At 44.1% G+C, this 20,192-nt stretch overlaps 1 protein-coding gene across 3 annotated transcripts in view; it reads left to right on the top strand.

Moving 5' to 3' along the window:
• USP47 (ubiquitin specific peptidase 47) overlaps nucleotides 1-20,192 on the top strand; it is a 2,970,466-nt gene that overhangs the window by 2,698,989 nt on the left and 251,285 nt on the right. For all 3 annotated transcript variants that reach the window (XM_069623643.1, XM_069623644.1, XM_069623642.1), the window contains one exon: nucleotides 2,910-3,025. In XM_069623643.1, the coding sequence (XP_069479744.1) occupies nucleotides 2,910-3,025 (116 nt within the window). The remainder of the gene's footprint in view (nucleotides 1-2,909; nucleotides 3,026-20,192) is intronic.

The following is a 20,192-nucleotide window of genomic DNA, read 5'->3' as shown; positions in this document are numbered from 1 at the left end:
ACTTGATGCCATTGCTTTTATTTTTTATTTTTTTATACTATATGTATTTGGCACTATGTGTGGAATATGTTAACAATTGTACAGCCTTCAAAAAGACCCAGCGTCGAAACACGTGTTGGCTGAACAGAATTTCAATGGACCTTGTGAACATATTTCAATGACTATTATTGACTACCATTTGGACCTTATTGGCTGTGCGTGGATCGCCAAACACTATGTGTTCTTTTTTTTAGTTGAAAATGTTTAGGTAAAAATGTTATTCTTTATTTTCCATTCGGTAAAATCACTGCATACCTGACCTTGTCACATTTGGGATGGATCCCATATACCCTCGAGAGGTGAGGGACTTCCCAGAGGAGTTATATGGTGAGGGAAAGGCACTGTTGGAGCTAGCTTCTGACTTGCAGGATGCCACTGATCTGGATGCATCCAGAGTTGAACATTTCACTAGAGATGACACTGGGGAAACCTCCGGCCACATTCTAAATGTTAATGGCCAAAGTGGTGGACTTCCCAGGATAGTTAGCCCCTTCCACGTCGAGGATTCAGTTTGACCTTATGGACATCCTGGATAATGGTGTTTGGAAGGAGACCTTGCTGCCCTTGAATCCGGCAGGTGAGTCTCCGGTACTGGAAGCCTGGGCACAGAAACAGTGCCCAATTCATTCCAAGCCAACCCTTTTTTCCATCCACACCTCCCCCAAGATATTGGTTCAGGCCGTGACTGCCAACTTGAAAATGTCCTGGTTTCCTTCTCTTCCTCTGGACAGTGGGAGACAGGGCGGGGGTAGAATTTCTTGATTCTGTCAGAATCGTCTTGAACCACGTCCAATGCTTAGTCCTTACTGGTTATTCACCAGGGATATTGTCTACCTTTCACTCAATGCCTTCCAGGCCTACAGACTTATTTTTGTCTCTGGACCCTCTCCTTTTGGAGGAAGTTCCTCCGCTTCTGTCAAAGGGCGCAATCAAACTGGTAAGGCAGAGGCCACTATTCAGTTTACTTTCTGGTTCCGTAGAAACATAAAGTTCACAATGGTAACTCTGGCCCAGATCCTCCAAGCCCTCGATTACAGAACTAGTTGTTGTCACTGGATCTTCACGATACCTACTTCCGTGTGCCTACTGACATCAAGCACAGGAAGTACCTGAAATTCATTGTGGGCCATTGTTACTTACCAGATCAAAGTCCTGCCCATTGGTTTATCTTCAGCACCCAGAGTCTTCACCAATGCTGCCAGTGGTTGTGGCTCAACTCAGGCGAGAAGGCATTTGTCTTTCCTTGACTGGATTCCCTATCTAGGTAAAATGCAGGAGTAGATGGATAAATCCTGCGAATGTCCTTCTCTATTGGTGCATTTCTAATGGATTCTTTCAACCTTCGGATTCCTCCTCTCCTCCTCCTGATATTCTATTTCCTACCCAGCTGATCTTAACCTGCAAATCACCAACAATGAGAATACATTCCTTAACCTTTTCAACAAGCTTTGCAGGATACATAAACCCATGAGAAAAGAATACTACTTTATTTCAAATTCCCACTGAAAAACATCCTAACTTCCCACCCCCCTTTACTTTGTTTGGTTCTCCCACCACCATACCCACAATAAATCATGCGGTCATATCGGATGTGCATCTAAGCAGCAACTCCTAAATTGTATCTCTGGTGAAATATTGACTTTGACAAAGCAATTCACTAGCGAAACATTTCCCGTTCATTCCTTCATCCTACTCCTTTTGTGTGCTCCCTTGTCAACTCTTGTCTAGACCACACCAACACCCTTCACGTTAATATGCTTGCCTACCAAATCAAAAAGCATCAATTGATTCAAAATACAGCAGGCCGTTTCTTTTTTGGCACTCAGAAAAGTTGACTTATCTGCTTTATACTGCAATGCCTGGCATTCAAAATGCCTTCCTCAATCTTGTGTTGAACACTGACTGCAGTTAAACAACCTGGCCAAATACCGTCCCTCTGCTGCTCATCTGCCATTAAAGGTTTGCACATATATGAGCTCTGCCACATACAAAAAAGATTCTCAATGGGGGAGGATGCCTTACTCTTTAGAACAATCTACCCATCTAAGTCTGACCAGCAATTTCCTTGCTCTTGTACAGGAAAATCAGTAAGACAGACCTGGCCTTTCCTGGGTCTGCAACTCTGTGGCTTTCCAGATGTTTTTAGACTGACTCCCATGATCCTTCACCATTGACTATGCTGGCTAGTTCTGATAGGAGTTGTAGTCCAAAATATCTTGAAAAGCCAAAGGTTGAAAACACCTTGCCTATCCCATGCCTACCCAAAAGCCAAACCTGTAGGTTTTGCTCATGTATGCGTTTGTTGTTTCTAATGGTGTTGCAACCTTGCTAACATCAGGGCTCTAAGCCACTTGGAGGACCTTGCCTACTTTCTTTCTAGCCCCTTCAACAGAAGGTAATACCTGCTGCAACAATAGGGCAGTGGCAGCTGCTCAATGATTGATCTAGTGAACATAATTGAAAAGGGCCATGAAGTGGCAGCATAGGAGAAACTGAACATGATGTGCAAAGTGGCATAATATTAACTAGCAATGATGTTCTACATGGGTATTCTGGAAATTTGACATGATGTAAACTGGCAACGATTTGCTAAAGAGGTAGTTTGATGACAGACATGTTAACCTGTAATGATGCGATAGCTAAGTTCAAATATGCATACACAAACTGAGTATCATGTTTGTAGCAAAATATGTGGCTCTTTATTTTGGCCCTGCCGCTTTTCTTTCTTACTAGCACTATGCCATCACCAAGTAACTCTGTACACTGAATAGTTTTGCATGAGACATACATTGTAAAATAGTCATACTAATGGGGCGATTTGGAACACTGAATACTTGTTTCCCCAGTAATTTGTGATTTTATATTCACAGCCTTGCAAATTTTTATTGGATGCTGTTTTTGCAAAAGGAATGACTGTGCGGAAATCGAAGGAAGAGCTACAGCCTCAACTAAGAGAACATTGTGGTTTAGACCTCAATATTGACAGGTAATATATGTTGCATGGTGTTTTAAAACCTGTTACAATTAAAATAAACCCTTTACCTTATAAAAAAAACTACATTCAATGCTTTTTGTTTAGATGCTTTTTTTTTAGATGGTAAGGCATTCGATGTTTTTGCATTAGATGCAATGACTAGATACCATATGGTCCAAAGAAACACTTATACACTGATGTATTGTAAAACTAATGGTTCATTTTATATAAACATAGGCAAAGAAAATTATTTAGAAAGGTAAGTACTATTATATGTCATAAACACAATTATAAAAACCACCACAATACTTACAGTATGTAAACCAAAGTATAAACCTTATTTAGAATAGCATTATGTAGTTCAAGGTGAATAAAACATAGTGTTACACATTTAGAGTGGCAGTATGTTATTCAAGGGAGTAAAACCACATTAGTAGACTATAGAATGACGGTATGTAATTCCAGGTAAGCAGACCCTATTGGTAGTAAACTGTTACTTATTCAGTTTCAGCAATAATATAGTTATACCAATAATGTTACAAGTAAGTACCTTGTAACATATGCAAGTTATTCTTCTTTCAGGAATGATAGTTACACCCATATTTCATTTTAGTATAATGGCACACAATTCAAAGGTAAGCAATAACTTATGAATTACTTTTCAGAATGGCAGTATGCACTTAAAATATCAGTAAGAACTCAGTATTACACATTTAGAGTGGCAGTATGATATTCAAGTTGAGTAAAGCCCTATTGGTAATTAACTCTTACACTTATTCAGTTTCAGGAATAATACAGTAATACCAACTCTGGTACTTTCTAGACTAGTGGAACACAATTCAAAGGTCAGTAAATAACTTTGTGTACTTTTCAGAATGGCAGTAAGCAATTCACAGGTAAGTAAGAACTTTTTAACACTTTGTAACATATTCTATTTCACAGGTAATCAGTTACAGCACTAACACATCAGCAAGTTAGAACACATGTTCTATTTTCTAGACAGAGGCCTTTTACTTTGGAAGTCCTTCCCTATTCTAGTGCATGAGTGATCTCAGAGGCAGAAGGGGGACACTAGTGGTCCAGTGGCCATCAGTAAGCAGGTCAGGATAAGGCACAGATGCGGGAAGGTCAGAGCTCCAGAGGATTCCTCGTCCAACAAGTAAGTACAGACTTTAGAGTTAGTGTTCAGGGACTTTGTAGAAAGCTCCCTTTATGCGTTACAGCATTAGGCCTGGGTGAACGGAATGGGTGTATCCCACCTATACAAATCATCACCATAGCCACACAGGAGCGACACAAGTCTTTAGGTAAGTATTACCCTCAGCTTCCAGTTCATCAGCAGTGAAGAAGAGCTTGCAGACAGACGCCTTCACAATGCAGCAGCACAGGACTCTGTCTCTGGATTTTTAGTCGTGGTGCCGAAAGAATGGACACTGGATTGGAGCTTGAAGCAGCAGTCAACAGAAAAGACTCCCAACAAAGGATTATTTAGTGCTTCCCGTAGCTCTGTGGATTTGGCGGCCTTTTCAAGGTACTAGGTGTGGAATGGCTGTTGTCTGATTGATTCACCTCACTATCACAGTCCAGCACTCTGATGAGGGCACTTCAAGGAGTGGAATTGTACTTCTGGAGGTCCAACAGGAGTACACCGAACTTTCAGCAAGATTCGTTTGTGTGAAGCCGTTGAACAACACTCAGCCTCGAGGTCCCAGTGTATTGGCAGTTTGCAGCCCAGGAAGGTCACAGCTCGACCTCCAATGGGATGGCTCAAATTGCTGGTCTTCTTAAAACAGATTGGTCCCACCAGTCCAAGGGGCGAAGTCATCTTCGAGACTGCAAGGTCACATGGAAGAAGGGGTCAGCAGAGGCAGCGGTTGCACAGCAGGAATCTCCAGTCGCTCGAATCGGCTACAGCGGTCTACTCTTCTTCCTCATCGGATTCAGCACCAGTGGTCGACTTGTCTTCAGCTTCCAGATCCTGGCCATTTATCCAGGAACCCAGCCAATAAGCACACATTCTATCTTCAAATGTTGTGGGGTGGCTGCCCTTTAAGGACAACCAGCCTCCCAGTTAGGACTGGTTCCAGGCAGGCATAGAAGAAGACAAAGGACTGCAGAGTTTTAGACTCCTCCCCCGTTTCCTGTCTTCGGACACTTTGGGGCCTCAGCAGGCTACATAAAGGGTTACCGCCAAAGACAACAATCAAACCAGGACCACCTCCTGCCAGGCGGCAGAAGAACCACCAGGAAAGGACAAGAGCCCTAAAAATGGTGAAAAAAAAGATTTAAGCCACTACTCTAGAGCAATGATGACCGTTCTCTGCATTACCGTGGCTGGTTTGACAGCCAGCAAGAAAAATCGCACAAAAGACAGTAGAAAACATCTATTGCCAGCAGCCGTAATGGTAAGCTTGTCACAGTAACAAAAATGTTACAGGAGCAGTGAGAAAGGGGATGCTATGGATCTCCTCAGAACTTTACATAATGTGGGGTGTGCTAATCTCACAATGGGGATTGTAGGAAGGATGAGAAGTATCCTTCTGCCCTTGGGAACAGTAGTTCACACAGGGAACCCAGGAGAAATTAAAAGGGGAGCTCAACATATAGGCAGACTTAGAGGCTGTAATTTCAAGCATATAGTCTACTTTTTGGTCCCACTCAAAAATAGTCAAATCCCCACTATTAACTGCTGTACAGAAAAGCTGCCATATCTAAAATGATCATGTGACATTACAGCAAATCTACCAGCATCAACAACAAAAGCAGAAATGTGTACCTTTCACTTAATTTATTTTCTAGCGGGTGAAGGTGCCACTCTGACTGCTTTCTTTCTTCAGAGTATCTCTACTCTAGGCTGGTTCTGTGCTCCCACACAAAAAGTAAGCATTACGTGTTGCAAGAGTGCAATCGCATTAGAGAAGGCATCAGTGGCAATCAGGGTGAAGAGGGAAGGTCGAAATCTGCTTCTGGCATTCAGGGTGAAGAGGGAAGGTCGAAATCTGCTTCCCTTTCCCCCAGACACATGAAACGGAAGAACAGAAAGAACCAAGATTGCACTCACCATTCTGCACTAGTTCCCAGTGCGCCCATGAGTGATAAATATGCTGAAAGGTACCCACTCTGTCAACCCTACAACCCAGTAGCAGTACAAACCTTGCCCAGAATAAATGAAGATCCCCTGAACATTATTAAGGACACCTCAATCGACAGTCTTGCCGAAAAGTGCCAAGAAGGCAGACTCAATGTTGTTAGAGACCTCATGACATAGCAGCATTAGACATGAAAAACACGTGCCAACAGCATATCGGGACACAATCATACACCCACATACATGAAGAACATATGCATCAGTTCTAGAGGACATATACATTTACACCCTACCATTGCTTTATTATTTTTGTTCATTAGTCTGACTGCAGCAACGCTGAAACAGCAAAGGTGCAAGAGATCCTGTTTAAAAAGCTTGCAGATGCGTACATGCAAATAACCCTATGGAAATGCAGGCGGGCTCTAACTGACTAATCCATGCACTATAAAATAGCACAATGTGGAAGCTATTTTCTGGTTTCAAGAAATCACAGCCAGCACTCAGTGAAGCAAAGTGGTGCTGGGATCAGCGCGAACAACAGGAGTGCACCTTGAAAGCCAGGCTCACTGCCAAGGACTTGTGCTGCAGATAACATTCCTTTCTCTGAACTGCAGTAAACCCTGGCACAGACAGCTTTATTAATTCTTCATAAAATTCTGCTAATTTGGAGTTTCAAAGGGCCAGAGCATGGTGGCATAACACGTGGTCCAGCAGAGCTGACAGGGAGTCAAGCTCAGCAGCTGGGAGCGGAGGACGGTCTCGCAGACCCTTCATGGTTTGAAACTAAATTTAACAGAAGAGCCTGCATGTTGAATGATGAGAACGAGTGCACTACGAGGCATTGGTGTTTTCACACACGCTTATGATGCAGAGACAGTTATTCTTTTTAACTTGAAAAGGTACATTTAAAGCTGAGAACAGATTCTGTCACAGGCCTGGGGGCACCAGTTCCAGCCAATCACAATTCAAGATCCTAGGGGTGGGTAGATATGGGCACTAACCAATGAGAAGAGCCTCACACTGCAACACTGTAGAAACTAGATAATTGGGGGACAAGCCAGGCCAGTCCTCTGACATGGAGGGACCAATGAAATAATACCTATAGGGGGGAGCTATAGGTGAACTACCACTCAAGCCTAGTCCTAAGGTGTGATAGGTTTTCTGGGAATCAGCCCAAGCTGTGATGTCAGCATCACACTGTTGTACTGCAAAACTGGCCTGCAAGCCAGAGCTCTGAGAGTGTGCCTTGACCTTTCTTCCGGGCACAGATCCCTGTGGATATTTGGCCATAATAAACCACAGTTTGAACTTGCTGTTTGTTTTTGCGTGCGTTCCTTTTGGGAAAGGGAATGTGTTGGGCCTTCCATGAGTTCTGGATCCAGGTACTCCCAGTACCCCTACCCTACCTGGGGGTTTTCCTCTAACCCAACAAGGGTAAATCTGAAGGCCGGTGTTGCCCAAAAGCGTTATGATGTGCTACCTCAAAAAGGTATATGTGGTATCTTCCACTGTCCCTCTTCACTGTCTAACCTCTTGTGCCTTTAAACCAGAGAAGGTAGGGCTAGGAAAGGGTGTCTGAAAACACACTGCTGATAGCCAGATATGCGGCAAGCCCACTCTGCATCAGAGCAGACAGGAGCAATCTGCAAGTCGGTAGATTGCAGGTGGAATGGCAGTGTACAAGCAAAGGGTTGCTCACTGTTGAGATGGATTACCAAAATCAGCCCGGGTGTGAGGATTTTGAGAGGGCACCCTATTTATGGTAAAGGGGGTCATGAGGTTAGCCAAAACACAATCAAGGTAGTTGAGCGAGCAGTCAAGGCTTAGTCTCAGGAAAAGTCTAGGGCTACAATGAGTCCACACAGAGCAACACTTAATAATTCAACTTAGTGTGGTATATAAAAATACAGTTATTTATTAGGGCTTTAGTTACATACTAAGTATATGAAAATCACAAGTAAGTATTGTCAGTCAACATTGTATATAACATGTATACACATTCACCAAATAGAAGAATAAAGATGCATATGAACTTGTTACCAGTGTTTAACAGGTGAGTACTCGTATGCAAGAAATTTAGGTAGACCATTTAGAATAAGCACAAGTACAGTTTCCCTCCATCTTATGAAGTCCAACCGTAAGATGATGTGAGGCTTTGTGCCCAAAGGTTCCACTATATAGCTTCTTCAGGTAAGCGTTTTCAGAAACTATGCAGTGGGCTGTGTTGGTGTTTTGTAAAGTTTTTAAAAGTAATACAAGTATTGACCTCAAAGCAGGTAAGTACCCCCTGTATCCTATTGCCTAGGTCAATCCTAGGAAAGGATCCTTAGCCCAGGTTCGAAGACCTGAGGCTAGGCCAGAGGGAGTTTACGACTAGGACTTTTGGCCCAATGCTACTCTGTGGAGAACAAGGTGTACAGAAACATATGTTAACTTATCCTCCTGACTCCTATTCTTCAAGATACCACTGCACATCTTCCGGAATCCACTGGGGTCACAATCGTCTGTGTTTTGTTCTGATGAGAAAGGTCCAGGGGTTGTGGATGCAGTGGTCACTTTTGGTGTTTGATTTAGTTTTGGTCGGTCACTGTGCACAGTAATCTTTTCCAGTCAGATTCTAGTTGAAGCGAAGCAATGACAAGCTAAGACTTCTGTGCTGCAGGCCTACTCAGGCCTCACGGATTGAAGAAAGATTGTTCCAGTGACAGTCATCACAGTCGGGTGGTGATAGGCGATCATACAGTGGTGAGCACAGAAGCAGCCCCAGTACAGGTTCCATTGAAGTGAGATAGCTTGAATTGCGAGGATAGATGACTTGTTGCACAAGCTGAAGATCTGTAAAGTTCAAAGGTTCTATTCTGGGCGGCAACTGCTGCAGCAGGGTAGCCCAGGTGGGTGCTGGTCAGTCCACCTTGGTGGTCCAGAGACACTTCTGAAGGCTTCCAAGGCACAGATCTTCGATCAGGCATCGAGACTGGTTGTTCCCACTGGTCATGGGGTCGAAGCACCAACTAGGGTATTCTGTGATCCGGTAAAGGAGCAAAGCTTCATCGGGCCACTCATTGGAGTATCTTCGGCCCAGCTGCAAGGGTCATCAGATGGCTGCTCTTCTTCGTGTAAATCTTGGTTCTAGCGCTTTTCTGTCTAAAAGTTGCAGGAGTCCTCTTTTTAGCCAATATTTATGCTCCGATCAAGCCCAAGCCCCCCAAATGATAAGGATCTGCACATCGAAATAGCCAGTGGTTGTCCACTCCCAGAAAACTACTGGTCATCACAGCAACAGAGGTTTGGGTGCCGGAGGATGTGGACTGGGATCAGACAGTCCCAGCCCCCTCCTCTTGCTTACACACAGAGCCCCCTTTGCTGCAAAAACTGCAGCTTTCCCCGAGAGGGGGATTTCCATATAAGGAATTTACTGACCTGAGAAGGTAGGACGAAGGCCCAAGAACAATATGGCCAAAGAACAAACAATCTTGTGTCACAACCCTTTGAGGGTGCTAGCCACCTTTTAGTAGCCATTTACTGTAACTGTAAAGGTTCAAGAGAAAAATCGCACAAAAACGATCACACAGCTGCCACCGACTTGTCATAGGCACATTGTCAAAGTAACCAAAAACCCTTTATATAAAAAGGTATAAGGATACTTAGTTTATTAACTGCACTTCACTGTAAGGTGATATTTGCAATTGTAAAAATAAAATAATTCATAAAGAGGGACATAATCTCTCAGTACTGACAGTCCTTGTCAGTTTCTCCAGAAGAATGAGCAAATCGGGCAAAGGAAGTAAAGACAGAAGGCTTTACTGACCTCCAAAAAGTAAGGACAGTATGCAAAACAAGCAAAATTAATCGGGTTCCAAAGGAATCTGTGGAGGGAAAGGTGCAAAAAGAAAATCTTTCTTAACACTCGCTTGCAAATCTTAGGTTCCAAGGTCAGATCAGTCATTGTTGCAGCAAGAATATCCTGCCTATTAAGCCTGGAAAAACATAGTTTTGTACAGGGCCTTTGTACAGTTAATGCCGTAGCATTGCCGTCTTTCCCTGTGGTCCCTAATCCTGGTAGTATATTGTCATGTATTCCTTCCTAGGTTATCTGCTTCACCATTGTAGATATCTGTTACGCTTTCTGCTCCATTTCAGTGTATTCAGATAGTAGGACAGATTTGCTTTTTTGTACTGTGGATTACAGTGCAATACCTGATTGAGGATTCCACCAGTGTACACAATCACCCACTCGGTTTTATCAGTTAATGAAATATTTAGATGGGTCTATGTGAAAATATCAAAAAACACACTGTGAATACAAAAATACTCCCCAATAATTTGTTTACCCCACTTCACTGCATATGTATGTGGGGGAGACCCCCCTGGAGCCCCACCATACCCCTCACACATGTATTATCCACTTAACCCATCCCCCCACGTGTGTGTGTGTGTGTGTGTGTGTGTGTGTGTGTGTGTGTGTGTGTGTATATATATATATACATATATATATATATATATATATATATATTTCTGAGGCTTGTGGAATCTGCTTAGATCACATGCTGTGCATAGGCCGACATCTAGTGGAAGCTGCAGAGTATTATAGTTTGTTTTTCTAAACTCGAAAATGGGCGTCGTCACAGGGCGTGCCAGTAATACTATCCCTAGTGTGACGTCCACTGTACCCATGATCCCTCACGCGTCTAGGACCCTCAGATTGTTTTTTTCTGCCATACTGGTTGGAAGCATCCCGCGGAGTTCCCTGGCCTTAGCCATAATTTTGCAAAAATTCATAATATTTCCCCGTTTTCTACATCCCAACGTCGAGTCACCGAAGTTCGACGCCGACCGCAGAAGAAAACAACCGTCGAGAGCTGCACGACGGACTTGGGCCTAGGAAGGCCTCTGGCCTCGGCCCGGGCCTTGGAAGGCCTCTGGTAGGGAGAGTGGGGGGTGGTACATACTCAACACTATATATATATATATATATATATATATATATATATATATATATATTTATATATATATATATTTATATATTCCTACACACACTAGCCCGCTGCCACAGGGTGCGTATGGAGGGTACCCCTTTCCAATTTTGCCCTAAGTGCAACCGCAAGTACCCTTGGGTTGACAGACACGCTACCTGTAACCTCTGTTTGCCAAGGGACCACCCCTATCGGACGGCAAGGGCAACACGACGTAGAGAGACAGCCAAGCGCAAGTCCCCGACCTCGGAAGGTTGTCCAGCAAGGCAGCTATGGGGAACACCCCCGGCGACACAAGCGTTACCCACAACACATCCACTAAGCTCTCTAAGTCCAACCGAGACTCGGCACACCCGTGCCCCGACCTCCACTCGCTAAGGAAAGGGACACTACCCCCGAATCTCGACGCCAGACGTCGAAGAGCTCCGAAAAGGTGTAAACACCGGGGAAGCACTCTTCCAGTCACAGGGAGAGGGAAAAACAGCAGAAAAAGCATTCCCAACCTTCATCTGGGGAAACACTCCCAGGAGAGGGTAATCCCTAACTCTAAAGAATGGTCAAGTGAGGATATAGACAGAGTTATGTCTAGAATGTCATCCCTAGCAGACTTCTATGCCAAAAATCCACAACATTTCCTCGCCTATACCCCTGACGGGGCAACCCCCTCAGGGTCTAAGGACCCGCAACCCCCTGGTAAAGAACATCGAGTTGAGGCGCCACCACAAAGTAGGTCTTCTGACCTTTACCACGTTCAGCCATACTCTCAATATGATAAGGATCCATCATTTAGCGAGGATCCAGAATTGGCCACGTTGGACGTCCATACTGGAATGGATTACTATGGGGATGACGAGGGCCAAGATGACGACGAAGATGAGACAGGAGTCTACAGAGTAGACTCCCCAGTAGACAAGGAACCTCCGGTTACCGACTCTCTTGTCGACAACCACCTCTCTTAAATGAGGTTTTATCTAGAGCGGCTGAACACTTCTGCATAGATACACAGGGAGCACAGGAGGAGAGGGACTTTGCCGAGGAACTAGTGGGAGAGAAGAGACTTGTTGCCCAGGTCATCCCTATTCTCAAGTCAATACAAAGGAGAATAGACCCTTCCCTTCTGAATCCCAATCTCACCAGGGCAGTAAACCCCAGGATTGAAAAACTGTTCAGGGCAGCCCAATCAGACCCACTCTACATAAGGGGGCAACTGAAGCCGGACTTCCTGGTAGTGACTAATAGCCGAAAGAGGGCGGGAACACCCTTATCGCCTGAAGCTCCCCCCGACAAGGAGAGCAAAGAAGATCTATGGTTTGGGAAGGAAGGTAGCCTCCACTTCCGCCTACCAGGCAAGGATTGCCAACTCCACCACCCTATTGGCGAGTTACAACTGCCATCAGTGGGAAGAAGTTGCGGCGCTCATTGACTCCGCCCCGGAACCTTTAAAAAGCCAGTTGGCTCAGGTTGCGTCAGAGGGAAGACCAGTGTCCGGTTGCATCCTTAAGGCAACCTTTGATGCTGCGGATAATGCCGGCAGACTGATAGTAGAGAGCACTGTTATCAAAAGACATGCTTGGTTAAGACAGTCTGGGTTTAAACCCGAGACACAAGCATCTTTAATAGACAAACCGGTGGAGCACGATCTACTGTTTGGTAAGGCGGTAGAGGACTCCTTAAAAAATGTGAAAGATGAATACGAGACTCTCAAATCCCTGGGCCAGTTAACTAACAAACCCCCTAATCAAAGAGGGAATGGCAATTTTCGTCGCCCACGCGGCCAAAACTCGCAAAGAGGCTCCAACTATTCCCAGTACACCATGGAATAACGACAACTAGCAGTCTACCCAAGGTTATGGCAGGGGTAAAAAGAGTGGACGTGGTAAGGGTAGAGGCAGCCCCAATACAGGCGGCGGCACGCTCCCCCGCAAAACAGTGACGGTCCGTTCAGGGTCCCTTGTCACGCATCCCCAATAGGGGGGCGCATTACCAACTTCACCCAAGCTTGGGAAGGGATCACATCAGACAGATGGGTGCTGTCCACAGTGTCCGCAGGATACTGCATAGAACTGTTAGAGCGTCCCCGAAACCACCCTCCACGTCAAAAAGTACATTCATTAGACCAACAGAAGATCCTCCTCGAAGAGATCGCCAATCTTCTAGCAAAGGACGCGATAGAACTCGTCCCGGGACACCAGGTAAACAAGGGTTATTTATTCAACTTACTTCCTTGTGCCAAAAAAAGATTTGACAATGTGCCCAGTATTGCACTTATGGCCTGCAAACAAGTATGCCAAGCCCCAAAAGTTTTGCATGACTACTCTCCAAGAGGTAATCCCCCTCCTAAAAAAGGGGGATTACATGGCAACATTGGACATGAAAGATGCCTATTTTCATATTTCCATGTACCTATCGCACAGAAGATTCTTGAGCTTCAAGGTGGACAGTCTGCACTACCAGTTCAAGGTACTGCCCTTCAGTATAGCCTTGCCTCCAAGGGTATTCACCAAGGTACTGGCGGTGGCAGCGGCACAGCTACGCAGGGAGGCAATCCCAGTGTACCCCTACCTGGACGACTGGCTCATCATGGGGGAGACCCCAGTAATTTGCAGATCAAATAATCAAAGAACTATCGACCTCCTCTTCGAATGGGTTTCTCCATAAACGAGAAAAAGTCAAATCTGGTGCCAAGCACCTCCAAACAGTTCCTAGGAGCTATCCTAAACACACAAGAAGGGTTGGCCTTTCCATCAGAGGAAAGAATTCGGAATCTAATGCTGCAAATTCCGCTATATTAGGCCGGTCGCCAGATAACGGCGCGCAAAGCGATGCATTTGATGGGCATGATGGCGTCATGCATTTACCTGGTCCCCCACGTGTGCCTGCGCATGCCTCCCATCCATGAATGGCAGTGAAACAGTGGTCTCAGGCAAGTGGTCAGTGGGACGATCTATTGGTCGTTTCGCCAACACTTGTACAAAGTCTTCACTGGTGGACAAGAGAAAACCTGTCAAAGGGGAAACCCTTTTACGATCCCGAGATACAGGCTGTAGTCACAACAGATGCATCCCTGTCAGGGTGGGGAACACACCTTCTACACCATACAGCTCAGGGTCTCTGGTCTCACTCAGTGGCAAAGAATCATATCGATCTGCTAGAGCTTCTGGCAGTATTCAGAGCTCTTCAAGCGTTCAAGGCCTACCTGCAGATCCTGACAGACAGCGCAACAGCAATGTTTTACCTGAACAAGCAAGAAGGGACTCGTTTAGCCAAATTTGTCCAAGCTTGCCCAGAAAATGTGGATATGGGCACTCAGACAGAACATCTACCTGTCATCTCAACATGTTCCAGGGGATCTCAATTCTGTGGCAGACGCTTTGAGCAGGGATCCCCTCCCACAAGAACACGAATGGTGTCTACACAGAGAAATCGTAGAAGATCTCTTCTCTCAGTGGGGTTTCCCCACTATAGACATATTCGCCACAAGCGAAAACACAGTGCCCAGGTTTCGCATCCAGGTTCCCCCAACCAGACTCCCAGGGGAACACCCTGTGGATGAACTGGTCAAGGATGTTTGCGTACGCTCTTCCACCAACCCCCCTCATCAGGAAGGTGGTCAACAAGATGCACAGGGAATCGATGACGCTCGTCCTAGTTGCTCCCATGTGGGCGAGGCAACCGTGGATCCCACACTTACGCAGACTAGCAGTGTGCGAACCCATCAAGCGCCCGTGCTGGTACAACCTACTGTCCCAGCACCAATGTCAGGCAGTACATCCTCAACCCAACTCAATGAACCTGGCAGCATGGCTCCTGAGGTCATAGAGTTTGGACATCCCAATTTACCTCAGAGATGTATGGACATCCTAAAAGAATCTAGGAAGCCAAACAAAAGGTATTGCTACTTTGACAAATGGAAGAGATTCGTTTTCTGGTGCCAGAATAAGCAAATCAACCCAGTTGATTGCACTCCTTCCACTATAGTCACCTACATGCTCCACCTGCTGGACGCAGGGTTGATATTTAATTCACTGAAGGTACACCTGGCAGCTCAGTCAGCGTACACCACCTCGCATAACAAAGTATCGTGGTGGAAAGTACCAGTGGTTAAAGCCTTCATGGAAGGAGTAAAGAGACTTCACCCTCCAATTTCTAACTCACCACTAGGGTGGGACCTTAATGTGGTGCTTGCTAAAATCATGGACACTCCCTTAGAGCCCATGCATAAGAGCAGTCTCAAACACCTGACATATAAAACTGCCTTCTTGGTAACCATTACGTCTATAAAAAGGGTCAGTGAAATTCAGGCTCTGTCAGTGCAGGATCCTTTCTTTACTGTCCATAAAGATAAACTGGTTTTACGAACACACCCTAGGTTCTCACCTAAGTTTATTTCCAAATTCCACGTGAACCAGTCCATCGAGCTTCCGGCTTTCTTCCAAGAACCACAAAGCTCGGCTGAGGTGAAACTACACACCCTAGATGTGCGTAGGGCGGTCCTATACTATGTAAACAAAACCGGACCGCTGAGGAAAACAGACCAACTGTTTGTCTCCGTAGCTACAGGCAAAGAGGGAGATGTCTCTAAAGGTGCCATCTCTAAGTGGATTATAAACTGTATCCAGCTGTGTTACTCCCTTTCTGAAAAAAACTCTGCCTTTCACGCCAAGAGCCCACTCTACAAGAGGCATTGGGGCCACTCTGGCTTTTATTGCAAATGTACCCCTTGACACCGTTTGCAAAGCAGCTACCTGGAGCTCTATTCACACTTTTACTAAGCACTACTGCATTGACACCCATTCCAAGACAGATACTCAAGTGGGACAAGCGGTTCTAAGACATTTATTTGCTCATGGCCCTTCTCACATCCCACCTCCTTCTTCTAACACTGCTCGCTAATCTATGCACAGCATGATCTAAGCAGATTCCACAAGCCTCAGAAGGGATACATTACTCACCGTAATTGTATTTTTGAGGCTTGTATCTGCTTAGATTCACATGCGACCCGCCCTTCCTCCCCTCTGAGAGAAGGCGCATGGATGCTTGTAGTCTTATCTTTCTATCTATCTGCTTGGATAATCTGTACTCGCACTACTCCTCATGCTACCTCTTGTCAGAAAAAATACAATCTGAGGGTCCTAGACGCGTGGGGATCATGGGTACAGTGGATGTCACACTAGGGATAGTATTACTGGCACGCCCTGTGTCGACAACCATTTTCGAGCTTCGAAAAACAAACTAATACTCTGCAGCTACCACTAGATATCGGCCTATGCACAGCATGTGAATCTAAGCAGATACAAGCATCAGAAATACGATTATGGTGAGTAATGTATCATATATTTATTTGCAATTATTTTGTACACGTACAAAAAAAAGTTGGAATGCACTCCCTAAAGAAGCTTAGAACAGCCGGGTTGGTTTACAGCAATGAGGCAGGGACACCTGAAGGATTCCTAGCAAAAAGTGTCCTTTAATAATAAATATGCCCCAGAACAAAGAAAGTTACAAAGAAACGACGCGTTTCGCGGTACACACACCGATTGATCACGTTTGGAGATTAGACATAGAAAGAAGACTTTAAATGAACATGAACACAGCTGACTGTCTGGTTGCACTCTGATAGTGTCTCTTTCAGAAACTCAATGTTATTCTGAACAAACGTGGTGGACATATTTTAGTATCGGATAACTAGCATTGTTCAAACTGTTAGACAAACATATTGAGTTCACACATACAGTATGCGAGGTGGCAGTCTTAGAGAGATATGCTTTGCCTTACAATAATGTGTTATCGACAGAGAGTATGTTATATTAGCAGTCTCGCAGCAGAACTTCTCAAACATTAGCATGGCAACTCATAAAGCTCCACAAGAATATTTACATGAACATGAGCATATATAGGTTCAGTCACTGTGGCATGTCATTATAGATAAATAACAGTCTTTATGCCCAAAAGGCTAATATTATCCATGTCACAGGCTAATGCTTACATCCTGCTAAGTAAAATTGCATATTATAGATCCCAGCCACCTCCTACCTTGTGAACAAAATGATAAAAGCTATACAAGCCCATTGAAAATAAAATCCTGACATACCTATCAAGCAGCCCTATGTCCTGTGCAATTCTGCAAAGTTGCAAAAAAAAGCTTCTTTATGTGGAGTCGATCATAGACAGCCATAGTTAAAAGCAAATAAAGTGCATAGTGCTTATAGTCTTATTTACTGTAAACATTTTGACTTGTGCAAAAAGGCATAGCAGCAATTGGCTAGAATATGTGGAATCCAACATACAAGGCCATTATCAAAACTAAAGTGCATAGTGCTTAGGTCTGATGCTGACCGCCTGTATGCTAAAATGTCTAGTGCGTGCAAATGTTGCGCATGTAAGGTGCTGTATGCAAGAACCTCATGGGAAATGTATGTTGTAATTTATAACAACATCCGAAACTGCAATAGACTGTCAATGAAAAGACCACCAATCTTATTACATAGTCAAGTGATTGAAGAGAGCCATGGAGACAAAAACTCAAATCTAAAAAGCTGTAAGGTCTATAAACCTCATATGTCAAGAGTACCACAGGGACTGTAATATGTGGTTACAATATCTGAACCGCCCTGATATATAAATCAAATACTGCCCAATAGACATAATAGAAAAGCAAACAAACCTAGCCTAAGAGCATAGGTTCCTTACGTAAGCAAAGCATTGAAAGACTAAGAGGTAGCGGAAACTAAACTATAATCTCTCGGTGAAGAATGTGTAAATAATGGAAGAGAAAATGTGGAGAAAAAGAAAAAAAGGGGGCAAGGCAAAAGAACCCCAAATAGTTTAAGCTAAGAGCCTCATATATTAGAAACAGAACTTGAAGACACAAAAATTGAAACTTCAATATTGTAAGATTACAAGATTAGAGAACTGAAGTTCTGACACTGGAAAGGATAAATGTAAGAATATACAACTGCTTCTAGGTACCCAAAAAAGTATACAGTTCTTCATCTAGATTGTGTCCTTTAGGTTTTTTAGTTTCCAAGTCCAGAATGCATTTGGTTTCCAATTGTCTAAGCAAAAGTTCCCGATTGCCTCCCCTAGGGTGCTTTGGGACCCTAGGTGTGCCAAAATATGTAAAACCATCAAGTTTTCCATCATGCATGGATTGAAAATGGAGTGGCATGTTTGATAGCGCAGATATGCTGGAGTACACAAAGCTTCAATTTGCCTATTGTGCTCCCAACATACCACTTATCACAAGGACAAACAAGCACGTAGACCATGAACTCGGTGTCACATGTGATGCGCAATCCTATCAGAATGTTTTTAACCAAAATGGGATGTACATAGTTCAAAGTATTGGTGGCATATTGGCAGGCTTTGCATTTCTTACACTTGTGAAAGCCTGGAGTCTGTGTTTTGAGCTAGGTTTGGCCTGTAGACATTTCCAATGGGTTCATAAAGCTGGAAACCAAATTGTCTTTAAGTGAAACAGATTGCCCAAATGTAATATTCATTCTGTCACCTAGTACTCCTCCCAAATGTTCATCAAGCTGGAGAACATGCCAATGTTTTTGCATGATCTGCTGAATGTGCTGTGATGCTTTTCCATAGGTGAGAATAAGGTGTGTTTCATTACTGGATATTTCAGTTGATGGCACTACGTTGGAAACTAAAAGTGAAGAACGATCGTTCTCCCTTGCCTTGTGGTACGCTCTTTTGAGTATTTTCTTAGGGTAACCAGGTTGACGTTGTTTAAACCTTAAGGCCATGCATGTACATTCTGCATGAAAAGTTTCTATCTTGGAACAATTTCTACTTATGTGGATAAACTCCCCATAGGGTATGCTCTCCTTTAGGACGGTGGGATGGTTGCTCTTGGTGTGTAGGGGTATACTGGAACTGGTGGGTTTCCTATAAAGTGCTGTAATATATATATCTGTATAGTGAAATGGGGCTTTAAAAAGTCAGCATTTTCGGATTTGCAGTGTTGGTCTGTGATATGTTGTAGTAATACCATTTAGACAACATCAGATTAACAAGAAAATCTGTGTTAGTTCAATATGTAGACCACCTTCTTTGGGCTTCATCTTCTTATGATGCTTGCTGTGAAGGATCAGGAGGAGGACACAGATGCTGTGAAGACATTTTTACCATAGAGTTAAAGTAAAATAAGGCCTAGCTTTTCCAATGTCTATGGGGTGTTCCCTACCTATTTTACTAACTAAGGTGCTCGTCAGTCAGGGTGAACATCATAAACAAGTCTACCCGCTGTCCAAATCTAACCTATCTGACCTTACCACTAGTATAACTAAGGCCAGGAGAATGACTCCCTGCTCCTGGGGGCTGTGTTTGCTGGGTTTGCTTGATTATGTAAACAAGTCTGTTTATTCTTTGGACTGAGTTCTGCACTTCTTTTAAAGGGGCTGGTAGCTTCCTTGTCCTCTTTCTTAGAGAGTATCTTTGTTATGCTCAAGTACCTTCTCTCTCATTTAGGACTCCAGACTCCCTTGTATTTGGTTCTCAACTTATGAATTTTGGTTGCTCAACTCCCAATTATAGTTCGCCTCTTCCTGGGGTGGTTTTTCATATATGATGTTTATCTTCCTCACCTCACGGTTCTCGACTCCCCACACTTCTCTTTGGTTTTTGTTCATTCTTATCATTGCGATATGGATTGGCCTTTGCCTTTTCCCAAGGCAATACGATTCAAACTCTATTTCTCTCCCACTCTTTCGTTTGTGTTTTTCTCTTTATCCCATTAACATAGTTCAGATTCATCTGTTTATTTTCAATCCTTTTCCAATTCGTAGTTGGACGAGTTTCGTTTAGCTAATACTAAGTCCCTTTTAACTTTCCGGTATTCGCGTTCCCCGTATTACCTGCTGTCTTCAGGACTAACATTGCAGGAACCTGTAGGAATTTGGACTCTGTCACGGCTTCTTGTTAGCTCCACGATTCACTTTCCACAGCATCTGTTTCATATGCATCTTGCTCTTGCTTGTGGACACAACTGTTGCTGGGACTCGCTTCAGGATTTGCTTCCTCCTGTAGGTGATATGATATGGCATTTATAAAGTGCCTATACCCAAATGTTTCAAGGCGTGACCAGACATTGGGGTGAAACAGAGGA

This window comes from Ambystoma mexicanum, chromosome 11 (genome assembly GCF_040938575.1).
Source record: "Ambystoma mexicanum isolate Mex_15411 chromosome 11, UKY_AmexF1_1, whole genome shotgun sequence".
In the NCBI taxonomy this organism is placed as follows: domain Eukaryota; kingdom Metazoa; phylum Chordata; class Amphibia; order Caudata; family Ambystomatidae; genus Ambystoma; species Ambystoma mexicanum.
This window is presented reverse-complemented; position numbering and strand designations above follow the sequence as displayed.